We start from the raw sequence: 18,891 nt of genomic DNA on the forward strand, positions 1-18,891 counted from the left end.
TCCTTCCACAGCTGTGATACATTATAGTGCCAAAGAACGCAGAGTGCCCCGTATAGTTGAGAGGTGCTACTGTAGGAAATGAAACGATGAGTGGAATCAGAATAACATCTGGCTCCTTCCTTAGGTTTTGCTACCTGTGTTGATTGTTAATTAGTTAACCAGTAGTACTGTATTACCAGAATGTTTTCAATGTGTTTTGAAGGCTTTTTATCACAAGTGAAAACATACCTGTAGCTCACAAATGTATTTGTTATTATTCTGTGTGTGCATATTTCCTTGAATCTCTCTTGTCACCCCATGGAATACTTGCAGCCCAAGAGTGCTGGGATTTGGGGGCTATTGTTCCCAAATATTTTTACGTTCTTAACATGTCATGGCTAGTTGCTGTTGTCTGTTTCTTTGCTTGCAAGCAAGGTACAGTTGTAGGACAATACAGGATTCAAGGAATGCCAGTGTGGTATTTAAATGCATTATTTAATTTTGTAACTATTGAGTGACCTGAGTATGTAATGTAATTTTGAGAGAATCATTTCTTACCTATCCAATGGAAATTACATTCATTGCCCCAAAACAAAGCATCATAATGTTAAAATAACACACTGAAAATATTGCTTCTATTCTTATGTTTTAACATTTGGAGATGTTGAGCAGACATTTATATTAATTTTGTTTTGGTACCATACAGCAGGTGTCATTGTGCCAGTAAGTGCATCTTTGTATTTTTTCTGTGAATACGGAAGAAAAGGCTGTCTATTTGTCACCCTCAAAACTCCAGTCGCATTGTGTGTTATGCCAACAGTATAGTTTTGTTTGCAATAGTATGTGAAAGGGAAACACCAGTTAAAGAACTCCAAAAGTACAGTAAATTACTGAAGCTGACCTGCAATTGTCTTATGGTCTTGAGTATGAAAAGCAACCCAACATTTAAAATAAAAAATTGATCTCCCTTTATACCTACAAGCAACCCAATTGATTCATACCAGAATCAGGTGTGTTGGGATCAATGAGCTTGTAATTTCCTCAGTGGTGATATCAGTGAGCTCAATAAGAAAGGAATCTCAAAACGGAAAATACTGCAGATGTTGGAAATCTGAAACAAAATCAGAAGTCGCTGGGAACACTCAGCAGGTCAGGCAGCATCTAAAGAGAAAGGAAACTGAGTCAACGTTTTGGGTCAGAAGAAAGGAATCTTTCTGACTGATCCATATACGCAATATTACTTTCCCTCTCCCACTCCTGGTTTATAAAGGCTTATAAAACTGAATGTAATGTAAGAATTATTCCAATGGGATGTGCAGTATTGAAAATAGTTTAAGAAGACTGACAGAAAAGTTTTATATCAGAATTTTTGAGTGCAGTAGAGCCCATTTAAGATCATTTCCAACAATGTATTTTTTTTTTGCCCTCTGCTCTCTTCTAAAGCCACAGAGAATAATTTGCTGTTATTTCATTATATAAGAATAGTGTTATCTGCATCTAATTCAATTCTAAGAGTTGGCCCTGACTGACATGAACTAATGAAGTTTACATCACGATCCCATGCTATACATGTAGCTAAAATATATTTACTTGTTTCACAAGAAGACTTGAATTTGTACAGTTTGCATCACCTAGAAAGTGCCAAAAAAGTGCAATATTAAAAAAAGTTTGGACCAAGTTTTTCTAATTGGATCTATCAATTGGGGAAGTATACTGTATATCTACATACATTTCCCTTCTCTCTCCCCGTCTCATTCCTAAGCTTTTGATATCTGACCATTTTCTCTATCTCTTAGGCTGTAAGTCATTGTGAAGTGAATTGCAAATTTCTCTACAGATGAGGAGGTTAGACTGAACAAGATCCACACATGCCCGAGAGCAAAATATTTCAGTTCCAAGTGTAACACAGTTTTGTGAGATATAAGAACCAAGGACAGCTATTGAATAAGAAAAGGCCTTTCAGTCATTCCAAACTGTTCCTTCGATAGACTGTATAAAACATCCCTTATCTTTGGCTCCAACTCACCCATTGCATCTCCTGGAAGAAAGGTAAGCATAGATACTCTCTGAACCCTTCATCTATCCCTGTATCCTGCACTGGACACTTACCCAGTTATTTTTGAAGGGATAAATGCCAAAGTATTAACTGCCTTTATTCTCTATCCCTTTTTTCTGTCTGAATGATTTCAAAGCCTTTTGCCTTTATTGTCACTAAGGCACGGTTACTTTGGAATGTTTGCATCCATTGCTTTTAGCTGTTAGCCGCACCTGGCACTTGGAATTGTCTGTCACAGAAGAGAAGCTGACTTGTCTGCTAGAAATCATTACACCTTAATGTGAGAAAAAACTGAGATGGCTGCTTGACTTCACTGTGACCTACAGCCTAAGAGATAGTTTGTGATGGAATACTTCCTCACATACCTAGACACATACAATCATTGGCTGATCACAAACAAGCATTTGAATAATCTGTGACTTGGACCATCTCAGTGTCCTGATGATGAGGATGAGGTAGCACAATGGCAATGATCTTATTTGGGTTTCACTGTTAGTAAACTCGGCTCCAGGAGCCAGTGTAGCAGAGAATCACTTTAGTTTAACTGAGCTGCAGGAGTCAGCCTGTTGGGTTTGAAAATGGCAGAATGCTGTGCATTTAAAAGGAGCGCCTAAGTCTATGTATAGCATTTTATGTTGGTACATTGCTATGCATTAAAAAAAACTCCAGAAGCCTTTCTATAAAGTTTTTTTTGTAAGGATTTGTCAGTTGCAAGTTTGATAGTGAGTTAGCATGAATTGAACTGGGATTTTAAAACTTGATTTAAGTGGGCTAAGCAATCTGAGATGTTACCCGCTTGAAAAGCACTATATAAATGCAAGTTATTTTTGTTGCTGTATTCTGGTTTATAAGAAAGTATTGTAAGATAGCTCCTTATGTTTGTGATGCAATGCATTGGATGCTGTCAAAGCACAATTATAAATTAAAAGCAGAAGTATTATTACAATGAAAACTACTGAGGTAAATCCACACAGCAGCAGACAGAGCAGCACGTTTGACATTCTAGATGCTGTGGAATAAGAGTTTCCTCAGTAAGGAACAAGGCAGCTTCATGATCCTGGCTGTTCCTGCAAAATTCTCCAAGGTGTCTTTTAACTGGATTGCCAGGGGCCAACAAATAAACAGTACTGATGAGTATTTAATGATGCTTTGAGAAACCCTGTGGAAATAGAAAATAGTACAGTATTGTGTTTATTTTTCACAAATCATTATGGTTTTTACTACTCTCTTAGCTTAATGTATTTAGTGTTGCACTAATTAATAAGCATTGTGTTGTATGTGTTGTCTGGCAATGTATTGTAGGATAGATACACGCTGCTTGTAGCAGCTCAGGCTGTTTTCTGGAGTAATAGGGAGACACATACTGCCCAGATGATGTTAACATTGGAAACATCAACACAGTAGTTTGTGTGCTAGCTTATGTTTTACTTTTCTGCTAAAGAAATACTGTTGTCGGAATAACCCTTGGGAATTTATATCATCGTTGCCATCTACTGTTAGATACACAAAAAAGATTTACTAATCTGCGATGTTTGCAGTTGTCTTAGTTTCACTGTATTATTCCACACAGTGTATTGATTAAAACAATGTGTGAACCCAAACAGCTAAGGGATCATGTGGCCATGTTTTCCATTCTCTTGTTCAAATGTTTTCAGTTAATAAAGAAATGCCTTTTTTTTTAAAAAGTGCTAGATACTTATACTACATAATTCAAACAGTGGTGCATTCAGATATTCCCTTGCTCGGTATTTTATGTTTTAATTCATCTCATGCCCAAGCACCAAGACAATTTCATCTTTGGTGCTTGTTGTAAGGGTATATTCTGTACATTCTATAAATCTGATTTCCCTCTCCCTAACCTAGAGCGCCAAAGCCAATAGTGGCACCCCAATTCTGTGTAGTTGAGCTCAGCTAATTCACACATAACCACAACTGCCTACAAATATAATAATGATCTTTGCATGTGATATAGCGCATCATCATGTCACTGAGATGTCTCAGTGCACTTCAATCTCAATGTGATTGTTGACCAGGCTCTGTGAGAAACTCCCTTCTCTTCAAATAGTTCCATGGGATCTTTAATATCCACCCGCACTTCCAGGCAGGCCCTCAGATTAATACCTCATCTGAAGGACTGCACCTCTGACAATGTGACATTACCCCAGCACTACATTTGAGTCTAGATGTCCCTTGCCTTGCCTGCCCCACCATCGGGCGGGCCTTCTGCCACACTGCCCCTATCCTCTAGAACTCCATCCCGCAGTCCCCCTCCCTTGCCTCCTTCCAGAACCATATCAAGACCCTCCTCTTCGACCGTGCTTTTGATGACCCTCCTTTCCTCACCCCCCTGCCCTGTGCCCTCCCCAATCCCGACCCCTAAGCTCGGGTCCGAAACACTATCTGTCCAGCGCCTTGGGATGTCCTCCCGACATGAAAGGCGCTTTACAAATGCAATTTTGTTGTTGATGTAAATTCGCTCAAGGTGGTGACATGGTGTAACTCCATAACCTTCTGACTTGACAGGGAAGGGCACTACCAAATGAGCCAGGCTGACACGTCACGAGCAATTTACATCAAGGCTATTTATTGGTGTGCAAATCCAGCGGGCAATTTGTGCAGCACCGTTCATCTGAACGGGTAGAAGGGACCTTGGTTTAACCAAAGGCACCTGACAATGTAGCACTCTGTGCTGGGGCGCCAGCCTGGACTGTTGAGTTATGTCAATGGCACCTTTCATATACGAGCGGGATTGATTCGGGGAGCGAGGGAGGGAGTGGGATTGATTCGGGGAGCGAGGGAGGGAGTGGGATTGATTCGGGGAGCGAGGGAGGGAGTGGGATTGATTCGGGGAGCGAGGGAAGGAGTGGGATTGATTCGGGAGCGAGGGAGGGAGTGGGATTGATTCGGGGAGCGAGGGAGGGAGTGGGATTGATTCGGGGAGCGAGGGAGGGAGCGGGATTGATTCGGGGAGCGAGGGAGGGAGTGGGATTGATTCGGGGAGCGAGTGAGCGAGGGAGTGAGATTGATTCGGGGAGTGAGGGAGGGAGTGGGATTGATTCGGGGAGCGAGGGAGGGAGTGGGATTGATTCGGGGAGCGAGTGAGTGAGGGAGGGAGTGGGATTGATTCGGGGAGCGAGTGAGTGAGGGAGTGGGATTGATTCGGGGAGCGAGTGAGTGAGGGAGGGAGTGGGATTGATTCGGGGAGCGAGTGAGTGAGGGAGTGGGATTGATTCGGGGAGCGAGTGAGTGAGGGAGTGGGATTGATTCGGGGAGCGAGGGAGGGAGGGAGTGGGATTGATTCGGGGAGCGAGTGAGTGAGGGAGGGAGTGGGATTGATTCGGGGAGCGAGTGAGTGAGGGAGTGGGATTGATTCGGGGAGCGAGGGAGGGAGGGAGTGGGATTGATTCGGGGAGCGAGGGAGGGAGGGAGTGGGATTGATTCGGGGAGATCCCTTCAAAGAGCTGTCACAGACATGATTGGCCGAATGGCCTCCTTTGGTGCTGTATAATGCTGTGACCTCTCCCCCCCCCATTGACTCTGTCAGACAGTGCAGCACTGACCATCAGTGGTGCCGAGAGAGTCAGAGGGGCGGAGCCAATCCAGCGGCAGCCAATCACAGCAAAGCCTCCGCACCCGTCCGCCAATCACAAGGAGCCTGATAGTGGCCAATCCGCGAGGAGAGCGCGGCAGCCAATCAGCAGACGGTTTACTCAGGCAGCGGCCAATGGGCGTGCGGCATATTGTGCGGTCGCTGCTCCGACCAGGGCCGGCGATGTCGGGTGGAAAGAGTTAGAGACGCGGCCGAGAAACTGCCGCCGCCGCCGCCGCCCGTGTGCTGTGTGGCCGCCGCTGCGCGTGAGCCCGAGGCGCCGCGGTTGCTTTCGGCCCCGCCTTCACCTTCCGAACTCGGTTTAAGCCGCTGCTCGGCCTCTCGCCGAGCGATGGAGAAGATCCAACCGGAGGCCCAGAACGGAGAGGCCGAGCCGCCGCCGCCGCCGCCGCCGCCGTCACAGGGGGATCCCAGCTCGGAGGGGGAGGCCGCGAAACTAAAGCCCACGCACGAGGAGAAACCCGCCTTACCGGGCGGGGAACCCGCGGGGGAAGAGGACGCCGGGCCCGAGGTGTGCGAGCAGCAGCATTCGGAGGCCTGTCAGACCGAGCGCTTCGGGCGTTCGTTCAGAAGACGGGAGTCTCTGTCTCCGCGAAAGGGCTCCGCGTCCCGGAAGCGGGACAGCGCGTCGCCCAAGAAGCGGGAGCCGTCAGAAAAGTCACCCCGGAAATGCAAGGGTCACCGAAAAGCCGGACATAGGTACGGGACGGACGGTCCGGTCCGCGCGTGGACGCGGCTTCACCGGGGAATGGCATGAGACGGAATCGGTATAAGTTGTTTCACCGTATTCAGCCGTCCAGAGGATCGGTTATGCGCCATCGTTTTCATGGCGCATCACGATCTGTCGCCGTGTTGGGTGTGACGTGGAGGGAATGCCGAGCCGCACTGCATCTCTTGACCGCTTGTTTCAGTTCCTCCATCGACTCGTATTGTTATAAATAGTAATTTGGTCCCTCAATCCACGACTGTCCGTGGGACACCGCTGTGCGCAATTGGCTGCCCGCAAAATATAGTCAATTCACTTGACGGTGTATTCTGTGAAGCGCTTTGAGACGTCTCGAAGATGTGATAAGGCGTTACATCACATGCAAGGATTCTTGTTATTAATGGTGCGTTGGGCAGTGGCATCTAGTGTCAGTTTTGAGCACCACCAGGTGAGCGGGAACGAAGCACGGTCTCCCTGGAGCTGAACTGGCTCCAAGGTGACGTACCTAGCAGTGCAGTGTCGGAATCGAGCCAGCACTCTGGTGGTCTCGAGAGTCTGGTTCCTGAGTCAGGCGGGTCCGTACAACACAGCGAGCCTGGCTCATAGGCAGAACCTGGAAGGGCAGACCAGTCACTAGGGCGGGGAGTCATCCCATTCATCTCATGTTAATCCTGCAGCCAAAGCCCTAACAGATAGGGTGGTCATAGCTGGACAAGCAGCAGGAAAACTTGCCAGACAGCAATATCAATAACTAGCAATGCAGTTTTAGCTGGTTAGACTTCAGCAATACCCCAATGCATACCCCCAGGTCCCCAAGCATTGGCTCTTGCAAACCTGTGCCTAATACTTTCCGGAATTAGTTAAGCAGGATGCGTCCCTCCAGGGAGAGAATGTGCATTCTATTCCAGCAATATGTCTGTGTAGTGGGATGCTCAGCTTGGTTTGGATATTTTTAAGCATGGTGATGGGTTTCCGCATTGTGTCAGAAACCCAGCTGATCAAAAAAATCAAAACTGATGACATTGGTGGATAACATTTTGAATAGACTTTCCACTTGTGAGTAAATGCACTATGTGGTACTTTACAGTTATGAGACAATCTCATTTGGGAGTAATGTTATGGTCATATATAATTATTGACCAGTTTAGCAACTGTATTTTTAGGCACACACAACAGCTATTTCCACCAGCAAGGTCCTACGTGTTTGGTGAATGACCAACTTATCTGGTGAATTGTTGGTCAAATAAAGCTTTCTTTATGGTTAAGTACTATAATGTACATACTATAATATGTGTTCTTATTCAAAGATATCATGGAAGATGGAGTGCTTGATCCTCAGCCTTGTTTTGTGCTTTGCCAGCCTGTCTATTTGTAGGTCCATATGTGAATTGTTAAATAGTAAAAATCAAAAAGATAGAAAGTGAGACTCCAGAAAGGCAACAAAATAATCTCTTTATTTTCCTTTTAGGCATGCTCACTTCCTTCATGGCCCATCTCCTGATACACACTTTGGACCTAAAGCCTCCATTTTACATACTTCTACCTCAATTATGTAAGTAAAAGGCATCTCCTTTGAATTGAGTGAAACAGAACTGAAATCAAATGTAATTAAAAAATTTATCTGGTATGAAATTTTTCTTAAGAGCTTGTTAAAGAATAGATTGTCAAAGGTCCTGTGGAAGACTAAATTGTTTAATACCCTTATTGTTTATAATTGTGTTCAGGCACATCCAGGATCCAACAAGTCAAAGACTGACTTGGGACAAGCCACCAACAAATGTACTGGTCATCAAAAAGGTCCGAGATGAGACCCTTCTGGAGCCATTCAAAGAGCTATGTCGCTTCCTTATTGAGGTGAGAGAAGACACTTACTGCTGTGTTTTCCTGGAGTAGAGTTGGCTAGTGACCGTCAGCATTTGTTGGTTGTTTCTGTCCTTTATACTGTGAGCAGTATTGCAAAGAAGAGAGATCTTGACTATGACGAGGAAAATTGCCTGTTGTGTTTTGCAAAGTTTGCCTGCTGTGTATCTGTGTGAGGCATGTAGTTTATGTTCTGTTTCCATACAACACATTTTTTCCATTGTGTATTAGTCTATAAGCGCATCTTTATTATGTCATCATCAGCACCAATGAGTAGACTTAATTTTTTTTAATGTATCTGTAGTACTCTCAATCATGTCATACTTGGTAATGGATACTCTGTGGCATCACAGTCTAATGGTTATTTTTGGAGGGCTCCTTTTGTGTTCTCTTGGCTTGAAGGAAATGATGCCTATGTGATAACTTTAACTGCAGCTCTGAGTGTGTTTGACCACGGAGTCTGATGAGAATGTCCTGGATTTGTTTTATTTGTGCATACCGATTGAAATTTCTAGGTGACTGCTCCATTTTGATTAAATGATGCGCTGTATAATCAAAAATAATTTTGCTTTGCCTTTCCATATAAAATTGTTTGATCCTAGTCTTTGGGGATTTCTTCCCCTCTCCCCTTCCCCAGGAGAAGGACTTGGTTGTGTTTGTCGAGAAGAAGGTGGTGGAGGATGCTTTGCTAGCTAAAGATAAGACGTTTGAAGTCATCAGACAAAAGCTAAGCCCCTTTAAGGAAGGTGAGTACAAAACTCTGCCGCATTCTTACCCGCACCAAACTCGGCTCCCCGATCACCCCAGTCCTTGCCAGACTGCACTGGCTGCCTGTCCCAGAGAGGATCGACTTCAAGATCCTCACCCTTGTCTTCAAATCCCTCCACTCCTCTGCACCCTCCTACCTCTCTGACCTCTCTCCTCACAACAGTGCCCATTGCCTTCGTTCCACTGGGTCTGGCCTGCTCCTTGTCCCCAGAGTCCTCCGCTCCACCCTTGGCGGCTGTGCCTTCAGCCACTACGCCCCAAGGCTCTGGAACTCCCTTCCTCACTCCCTTCGCCTCGCCCCCCCTCTCTTCCTATTTTCAGGTCTCGGCTGAAGACCTTTCTTTTCAACTGCGCCTTTGGTCACCTTCCTCCCCTTCCCCCCTGGCTCAACCCTGGGATCCGTTACTGTGAAGCGCTCTGAGACGCCATCCGGCGTGGAGGGCGCTATATAAATCCAAGTTGTTGTTGCATCAGCAAAAAGAGCAGCTGCAATGCAGTGCCTTGGCTTGCTCACTGCAGGACGCATGGCTCGCCTGCTATATATGTGTTTACAGCATTGTGTTTGTGTGATATTGTATTCAGTGCAGCTTCTTCCAAGCCGTGTAAATTGTGTGTAAGTTACATAATGTTGACTATAACATATTTGTTGCACAATTGAATTGAATGAACGATTTAGTTTAAACTGAGACTTGCTTTGTGTTCAGTTGAAATTACAAATAATTTGAGCTGCAATGTTTATCAGTACTGTGTATCTACTTTGTGTAATGGAAATACTTCATGCAATGTATCTTGTGCACAGATACAATGTGTCCAAACCTACATAGCTAAACATGGCTTACTGATACAGTATTCGCTGATTTGATTTGGCTTGTTTTGAAAACGGTAGTGAGTGAATTTCCTTTATCTGACATGTTTACAGACTTTGTTTTTTAAATAACAGGTTATGATGATCTATCTGGCTACATAGATCTGATCATTTGTCTAGGTGGTGATGGAACTCTGCTATATGCTTCTTCACTCTTCCAGGTATTGTAAACTTCATGTGATGTGTATCATTACTTTACAGTTTTGATAAATTAAGACAGAAGAACGTTATAAGTGTCGTTTCATTAGCCTACAATGAACCAGCGAGATATTGGTAATGAGGAGAGAGGGTTCTGTAAATATAGTCAACGCAGTAGATATTTCAGATGGCTTTTGAAGAAAGTGGAGGAGGGGGAGAAAGAAGAGGGTTAGATGGAGGAAGCGAGAAAGGGAGTTCTCGAGAGTGGAGGCATAGTGACTGAAAGTTTGTCCACTGATGCTGGGACAGAGGATGTGCGCTAGTTCGCTTAGCAGAGGGGTGATCAGAAGAATTAGGCAAGAGAAAGTCACAGGTAGGGATGAGTGAGGGCATGAAAGGTGAAGATCTTCAAGTTCATCTGCTGGAAGCCTGGCGAGATTGGGTATGCAAAGTTTTGCATAGTAAGAGAGTAGGCGTCAATTTTGGATGTACTGGATGGAGCCTGTGGATATTGGAACTGGTGGGTGGGGGACAACAGTGAGGAATTTAAAAGTAGTTTGCAGGTGATCAAGGTATAAATGAAGACCCAGAACAACCTTATTTGTTCACAAAGTTTGATTGACAGATACTCATAAACGTAGCAAATAACCTTAGACACGCATACAGAACAAATACTGACATGCAAAGAATAGTCTGACAAAAAACACAGAATAACGTATTGTGCCAGTATTAACCTTCTGTCCACTTATCTTTCATGTGTGCCAAGAGAATGTAATGTTGTGCAACCCATAAAAGCATGGAGAAGACTAGGGGTGCACAGAGACTCTGTATTTAAGTCTATTGTAGTGGCATTTTCCTTCAGTTGTATGAATTGTCTGTGAAAAATTGGCTGATTGGCATATGCTTTTACAGACCAGTGTCCCTCCAGTCATGGCATTCCATCTCGGCTCGCTTGGGTTTCTCACCCCTTTCAAGTTTGAGTCCTACAGAACAGAAGTGACCAACGTGATTGAGGGTAAGAATGGAACATTTTTTTCACTTTATTTGAGATCCTGTCGACCCTAAGCACTGAGTTCAATATGATCCATATTTGGCAGCGCGAGCTACAAGACTTGTGACTCAGGCTTTTTTATTCTAATATGCTTTCAATTTTGCCTACTTTGAATTTCAGCCCATTGAAGCATAATTTCACCGAGTAACAGCATTGTGTGGGAGTGCAACATGGGATAAATCAGTGGGTAAATGTGTTGACAGTTGCTGGGGAGTTAGGAAATTCACTAAAAGGCTGTCGAGATGTGGAACACCGATATCTAAACTAATTGTAATGGTCTGAATTGAACAAACTGTTTTGACGTCTGCAACTAATGTTGATGAGTAAACCAATTCAGACTGATTAAAGGAAAAGTGTATTGTACTAAAGTGTCACGTAATCCTCAGCATTCTAAAAAGGAGATGGCACAGAATCCTCCCACTCTCCACTTGAGTAAGGCATTGCTACATGGTGTGTCTGTGAGCTGTAGAGTTGAGGAAAGCCCCAGGTTCCATGAGCTCATCTCAGTTGGAGTTGCACTAAGCTATTGCTTCTTCTGAACTGAGGAGGAGAATCATCCAGGGTTCCACCTCTGGATTACTAACCAGGGATACTGCAGCAAGTATGAATGTTTACTGAGCAGAGGAACCAGATTGGAACTACTCAGGGCTCCATGATCAACAAGTGTCAACACTTGATGTCCAATGATTTTAAAAAGTATTTTTCTTTTGGAAAAAAAAGTGTCCCAGTTAAGTGACTGTGCCTTGTCCATCTTGTCCTGAACTGTGCCAATAAAGTTTCCAGTCTCCAACTGCTGGAAGTGATCAGATTTCTTGAAAATCTAAATAACTGAAAGCTGCAGCTAATTGCTGAGCCCAGAATACTCAAAACTTCTGATGCAGTACAATGTTATGCACCTAGCTAAACAGAACAGCCTTTCCTTCATTGTAATATTCTTGCATGACACATTCTGGGTGGTACTTTCTGTGCCACGCACCAAAAAGATGCATGAATATTCACTAGATTTCTATAATACAAGCAACATTTGGAATTTTGTTTCATTAGGAGATGCTGCAATCATTCTCAGGAGTCGTTTAAAAGTGAAAGTGGTCAAGGACATAAAACTAGCGGAGTCAGAAAAGCTATATCAAGTGGAGAATGGGCTAATTCCAAAGAAACATATTGACAGTGAGTCTGGAAAGACCATCCTGCAAGTTCATGTATGTATAAATGCCCCTGTGGAGCTTTCTGCAAAATACCATTCAATTTTACTGTTAAGATATGGGAAACCAGATGCATCTGTTAACTTTGCACTAGTTTGCAAGTCTATTTTTTGAAACCTGTAATTCTAGTTGTGTGGTGTTAATGTGCATTGGCAAAAACTGAAGCTCAGTCTGTTCTTAACTGAAGAATGAGCTTCAGTGCTCACCAATTCACATTAATGTACTGCAGACATTACAAAGCAGATTCACTCAGCCCTTAGTGAGAAAGGTGAGAGAACAAATGTTTGAAACTGTAAGAGACAACCAAAAATACATCAAGTGAGGTTTTTGAAGGTTAAATACTGTCAGTAACTGCATTTTACCTCCATAATTCCCAGACTTGTTTTTACTTTTTTAATCCAGTAGGTGAGGCAAGCTGTGCAATTACCATATATAAATAACCCAGTTACTAGGATGTGCCCTTTTGTTTGTTAGGGTTGAATTTGTCAGGCAACTTTCTTTGCCCCTTCCCTCCCCAACATGGACAATGATGCTGTGTAGAGCTCCCATTGAAAGGCCTAGTAAGAGCTTGCTGAAGCTTGCAATTTTTGTCAAGATTGGGAATTAAAAGCTGCTGTGCTGTGACCTGGGTATCTGGCTACTGGATCTGTGTGGCCTGGGAGAGACGTGGGGACAAGTTGCTTGCCTGTCTGCAGTCTCAGCTATGGAATGGAACTTGGAGAAGGGACGGGACAAGTCTTTTTAGATTTTGCTGTGAGAAGGGCTTTGGAATTACAAGTTTAAGGGGCGAGTGTATATTTTATATTATTATTATTTTATATACATCTGATTTGAGTCATGCAATAATGTGCTATGAATAATAATCCATTAATGACGTTGCAGGTGTTGAATGAAGTGGTTGTTGATCGAGGCCCATCGTCGTACCTCTCTAATGTGGATTTATATTTAAATGGGAGACACATCACATCTGTTCAGGGAGATGGTAAGATGAAATACAGTGAAACTTTTTAAAACATATTAGCATACCTACTTGATTATTTTTGGTGTGTAATGGGTTGTGCTCATCAGGTTACTTATTGACAATGTTGAAGAATGGAATGTCATTTTTGTACCCAGTAACTCAACAAGCATTCTTCTCTGATTGATAATGTGGTTTAGATACCTGTGGAGTTTCTTTACTCAGTTCCAGTTTGCAGGTTTTTGTTCTTACAGTAACGGGTTCTGGAGTAAAGTGGTAAATGTAATTGTCCATGCTATAGGGGTAGGAATGGCTGGCTCACTGTTGAGCATTAAATTGTCTCAGGCAGACGAGGGATGGAAACTTCTCCTGGAGCTTGAGTGGGAGGGGATTCCAGTTACATTTCCTTTTTTTAATAAAAATGATTTTGACTACAAGAAGATTACATTTGTATAGCGCCTTTCACGTCGGGAGGACATCCCAAGGCACTGATGTCCCAAGACTACATCACCTTAGGCTGGGGAAAACCAGTTACGAGCTTGCAATACAATATACAATAATCTTATAAAGTATGACTGGGTGAATTTTGGCCACATTTTGAAAGCCTGCCCTTACCTCTCAGTTGACCAGGACAATGCACAACAGGAGTGACCATCCGATATGGATCGCACATGTATGCTCAGTAATGTTAAGAGTGCTTGGTCCTAGGTTTGGAGAAATTATATTGCATTGTCTAGTAGCGAGTTCAATTGCATAAAATGTATTACATTTGTCTTAAAGTACCTTGACTCTCTTCTCAGAGGCCCACCACCATTGGTGAATCATTTCTCATGTCACCAGTTCTTCAGCCTGAATAGTTCGAACTTTAAGTCCAAATTCTAACCAGGTTTAGGAGTACAATCTGGGTTCCTATAGTCCATGGTGGAGCCTCCACAGTGAAGGGAGCAGGTGTGTCATCCTACCCAAAGTAATTGCTATAAAATGGTGAAAATAATCATAAAAATGAACAACTTTACAGGTTAGTTATCTAATTCCATTAATTCAATGTACAATGTGGCTGTATCTTTACGTTGGTCCAAATTCTGAATTGAAATGTACAATCTATATTGTTTTCTAAGTGGACTGCTTACTTGGTTTCCTAGGTGTCATAGTGTCGACACCAACTGGAAGTACAGCTTATGCTGCAGCAGCTGGAGCTTCTATGATGCATCCAAATGTCCCCGCCATCATGATCACCCCCATTTGTCCTCACTCACTATCGTTCCGACCCATTGTGGTACCAGCAGGAATGGAGCTAAAGGTGAGATATTGTCTTGTAATGCCAAGAATGGGAGAATGCCAGTAAACGTGTATTATTCAGCCTTGGGTATACCAAATGTGGATTAGACTTTCCATTTGCACTTGGCTACCAACTCCTCTTAAAGAACAATTTTTTAAAACTTGAATGCTGAAGACTGTCCAGACTCTGGCAGGATCATTGAATTGGCCCCTGCTGCTCCTATACTGAATGTAGAGGATGTGTCTCCTCAGGGAGAGTGTGTGTGCACAAACCAGACAAAGGGTTTGTGTGCTCCAACACTCTGATTTACATACAAGATGCTCAGGAAGCATAGAAAGTGTTTGGCCACGTAAGGTAAGCTACAAAACTTAAAGCTGTTACTGTGCTTCTCTTTTGAAGATAATGTTGTCACCTGATGCCAGAAACACAGCTTGGGTGTCATTTGATGGCAGGAGCAGACAGGAGATTAAACATAGTGACAGGTAAGCATACAACTCTTAATTAATGCAGCCACCTCTGCGCTTTGTAACCAGTTAGCTTAATGTGTAACCAAAATATATTTTCCAAGCTTTTCTTTAAATTTAAAGTAGCAAAATCAGTCCATTAAAGCTTTTTAAGCATGAAAAATAAAGTACTTTTTACATGTTATGCGGTGCTGGAAGAATGCCATTAATGTTTCCACTGATATTTGCCCTTTGTAGCTGTTTTGTAATGTGTGCTATGCAATTGGATTCCAATTATTTCATTTGAAACTGCTTATTAATTATTGGAGCAGGAGCCATTTTAATTCATTTTAATTATTTTTTCCCCCCAGTATTACAGTAACAACTTCATGCTACCCAGTGCCATCCATTTGCTGCTATGATCTTGTCTATGACTGGTTCGAAGGTCTTGCAGAGTGTCTGCACTGGAATGTGCGTAAAAAACAGAGTCGCCTTGAAGAAATTACAGACTCTTCAGACACTGAGTGTTAATTTATTTGGATGTATCTTTCTTCCTCCATTGCTGTGCAAGAGAGATGACTCCTTGAGGACTTGCACACAGAATTAACAGGTGTTCTTCAAAGTATTTTCTGGACTTTCAGTCTCACTGACTAGTGGGTTGTCCATTAGTTTTAACGTGTGCTACCTAATTAACATTCCATCAGAGACTTTTTTTGCATGAATAATCCAGAAGCATTTATTTGGATTCGATTTGAAAGTAAGCAAGTAATGAGGATGCACCAACTATTTTAGTACAGACTTGAGATGTTTGTTAATTATATCTAATGTAAATGGTCTGTTATAAAAATATAATTTTGTACAATAGAGTGCATCCATCTTGGAACAAAATATTTGTTAAGACAATATTTTTAATATTAGCTACAATATGGTATCTGTTCAGGTTACTAAAGTTCAGTTGCAGTATTAGGTTGACCTCGTCAAAATAGTGTGAAAATGCTTCTCTTGTGAAAATATTTGAAAGAATGAGATTTGAGGTATGCTTTGTATTATCAGACACAATTGTATCACATGAATTTTGGATTTATATAAACTTAGGAATCGGTAGGATCTATTGTTGATCGTTTCTATCTAATATGTAGTTCAATGTTAAGTGATGAGTACTTATTCTATGCTGCTGAACTTTTAAATGAGATCTTCATCCTTTGTATAGTATAGTGAATTCATCTCTCATTTCTGAGATGAAAGTCTTGACTTACCTTGGCTTAGTGGCCTTACATAAATTGCCTCAATCCAGTTGCAGAGGTTTTGTTGCTGCAAGGTAAGGAACATTTTATTGCATCTTGCTACTGGGTGTCCAAAGTGGGAAAGTGTCCCATTTTCTAACTCCACCTCTCCCTCATGAACACATTGAACAGCAATGTGAACGAGGGCTACAGTAGTGGGAAAAAGAAAGCTGTAAACAGTTTTAAAAAATGTACATTACAAATGTAAAGATTCTGCATATTCTCTTTTGCTCAATGCTTAATTATACGTAACAACCACTGTAATAAGTCACTCTTTCATTTGCACATCAGGTTTACTAACCTGAAAACATTTTCAATAAACCTAATTTAAGCTTTGACCATTCCTTCTGATGGTGTTGTCGCTGTAGCTTCCTTCTGCACCAGGCTCTGTGCACCACTGGTACCATTCCTCCTTGTCCCCTAGTGGATCAAATTCAAGATCCTCACCCTTTCACATGTCTCTATGGCCTTGCCCCAAGTAGTCTCCTATAACCCCACCTGCTCAGTGCCATTAATTGGGTGAGCTTTCAAGCCATTCAGCCTCTACTCTGAAACTGCATCCTGGATACTATGTCTCCTCCATTTCCACCTTCAAAACCTATCCCGTCTCTTTGACCACCTTCCCAAGCTTGGGCTCCCAGTGATTTGTGTGAAACACTTCGGCGATATCCTGACATTGATTGAGAAAATATGTCTTGTTCTCAAGTGTTTCAAAATTGGACTAAAAGAATCTTTTTTTAAATTTATTGCATTAAAAGGATAGTTACTTTTCCAAATAGCCAAACAGTTATTGTTTAAATAATGTTCCAGTAATCAAAGTCAAGGTTTTAAATTATATCAATCCAAATATGGATATAACTGGGTTTAAACAAGCAAGCAATTCTCTCTGCTGCAATATACATAAAATAGCACTGGCTGGTAGCTATACTATATGATGTACAAATACTCAAAAACCATTTGAGAGCAGGCTGAGATAGTCACTACCAGAGAAACTACTGGCATGCTGGCAAATCTTTCTCCAAGAAAGACACATAACAGGAATAAAATGCTTTTGTATCTTGTTATGAAAAGCATATGAATATAGAAAATTCCTATGCTACAACTATTTATTTCTGTGCTATAGTTTCTTTTTTTAATTAAAAGTTAATTACAAATTGTGTGGTCCACAAAGAGATTCTGTGAATGATCAGCACTGAACCTCTTGATATCTGCACAACTAGCAGATGTTGAAAAACAATTATTTCTGCACCTCATTCAAGTTTAATAATAATAGTTGCATCTGATATAGCGCCTTATCACATCTTTGTGATGTCTCAAAGCTCTTCACAGACTGTACTGTAAAGTGAATTGACAGTATATTTTGTGGGTGAAACAGACTGAGGGAAAGGGACAGTGGAGGTCCTGAAATTCAATTCCAACGGAAAATATCCTAATATATCTGTCACAGGAGGGAAAACATGTTAGGGACAATAACTACAGCACCTATGAACTATGTATTGGACAAAAGCAACTAAATGTAATTTAGATCTGTGAAGTAAAGGTGATACTCACATTGAAAGCAGAGCAAAGTCAAAGTACTTAGAAATGATTTCTCTTTACAACTATAGTAGATGTTCCTTTTGTCTTAAGAATGTCTCTCAATTTTTTAGTTTGGGAAAAAAACATTACACTTCATCTGGGCAGTGTCTTAAAATCTGTAGAGAAAAGAAGATGGACACAGAATCACATGCAGTTTAAAAATTAATAAGGCAGCTAATGCAGCTGAAAAACAAATTTGTATCCCTTCTGAATAACTTTATACAAAGTTTGTCAGCTGAAAGTTTCACTTCTGTTATCACCATCACTGCATAAGGTAATGTGGGTGATTGTTAGGAATAAATTTCTTAATTCAGTCTCAAATGTTGGAAAAGAAAAAGTTTAGTGTTAAGCTTCAAATCCCTCTAATTGTCAGCAGTGCCAACTATTTTCAGAATTTATTTTGTGCGACTATAGCATCCTACCAGGGCAAATTATGGCACTTAGTTGTGAGCCCTGAAGATAACTATTTTCCCTCCCTTAAATACTGTATCTTTACATGTTTCCTGCAAAACTTCCTACCTTCTGAATCATTTATATTTTGTTTTCATCTGTAATCTTGGTGCAAAGGATATTATAAGTGATTGAAACAATGCTTTTCAATGAGAAGAAAAAATAGTTAAGAACTTGATCACAGGTGGTATTTGGAGGGGAGGAAGAGCGATTTGCTTTTAGATTAACTCAAACTATTCATGAAATGATTGATTGATGCTATTAGAATGGTCATTCTGGATGGGTCTGTTCCATGGTTTTATGTCACTGCTCCACTTTGAAGGCTTTGAGGTTCTGGATACTGCTACACTAATTACATGTCACAAAAATTGGATATAATTCTATTAAGGACTGACACATATTCATTGATGGTGAAATGAATAACTCTTACCCATTAGCTTTTAAAACCAAGGAATGCTTCTTCACATATTCACTTAGATTTCACATTTAAGCTTGGGACTAACTCATGTGCACATCTACATTAATACAAATGTACCTAGTTATGGGAATTTAGGATTTCAGACAAGGTTATTTGCCTCTCCAAACTATTAGCTTAGATATAGTCATTTAAAATCATGGATTTTATGTATAAACTTAAGATGAGTAGGAACAGACATGATTCCCCA

General features: G+C 41.8%; 1 protein-coding gene across 1 annotated transcript; it reads left to right on the forward strand.

Annotated features, from left to right (window-relative positions):
- The first annotated feature begins 5,811 nt into the window (after positions 1–5,811).
- LOC121849880 (NAD kinase-like) lies at positions 5,812–16,534 on the forward strand. The gene is made up of 11 exons (XM_042339136.1): positions 5,812–6,344; positions 7,820–7,903; positions 8,076–8,205; positions 8,849–8,957; positions 9,920–10,005; positions 10,895–10,997; positions 12,078–12,232; positions 13,118–13,217; positions 14,336–14,493; positions 14,872–14,954; positions 15,287–16,534. Exons 1-11 carry the CDS (start codon positions 5,977–5,979, stop codon positions 15,444–15,446), a joined length of 1,536 nt encoding a protein of 511 aa, XP_042195070.1. The 5' UTR covers positions 5,812–5,976; the 3' UTR covers positions 15,447–16,534.
- The last annotated feature ends 2,357 nt before the right edge of the window (positions 16,535–18,891 follow it).

This window comes from Callorhinchus milii, unplaced genomic scaffold (genome assembly GCF_018977255.1).
Source record: "Callorhinchus milii isolate IMCB2004 unplaced genomic scaffold, IMCB_Cmil_1.0 Scaffold11, whole genome shotgun sequence".
NCBI lineage: Eukaryota > Metazoa > Chordata > Chondrichthyes > Chimaeriformes > Callorhinchidae > Callorhinchus > Callorhinchus milii.

What these genes read in the sequence shown, in the direction of transcription:
- LOC121849880 (XM_042339136.1), top strand. Translation starts at nt 5,977, where the DNA reads ATGGAGAAGATCCAACCGGAGGCCCAGAACGGAGAGGCCGAGCCGCCG. An exon ending in CACCGAAAAGCCGGACATAG is followed by an intron (nt 6,345 to 7,819) that starts GTACGGGACGGA and finishes TTTTCCTTTTAG; the next exon opens with GCATGCTCACTTCCTTCATG. An exon ending in AGTGACCAACGTGATTGAGG is followed by an intron (nt 10,998 to 12,077) that starts GTAAGAATGGAA and finishes TTGTTTCATTAG; the next exon opens with GAGATGCTGCAATCATTCTC.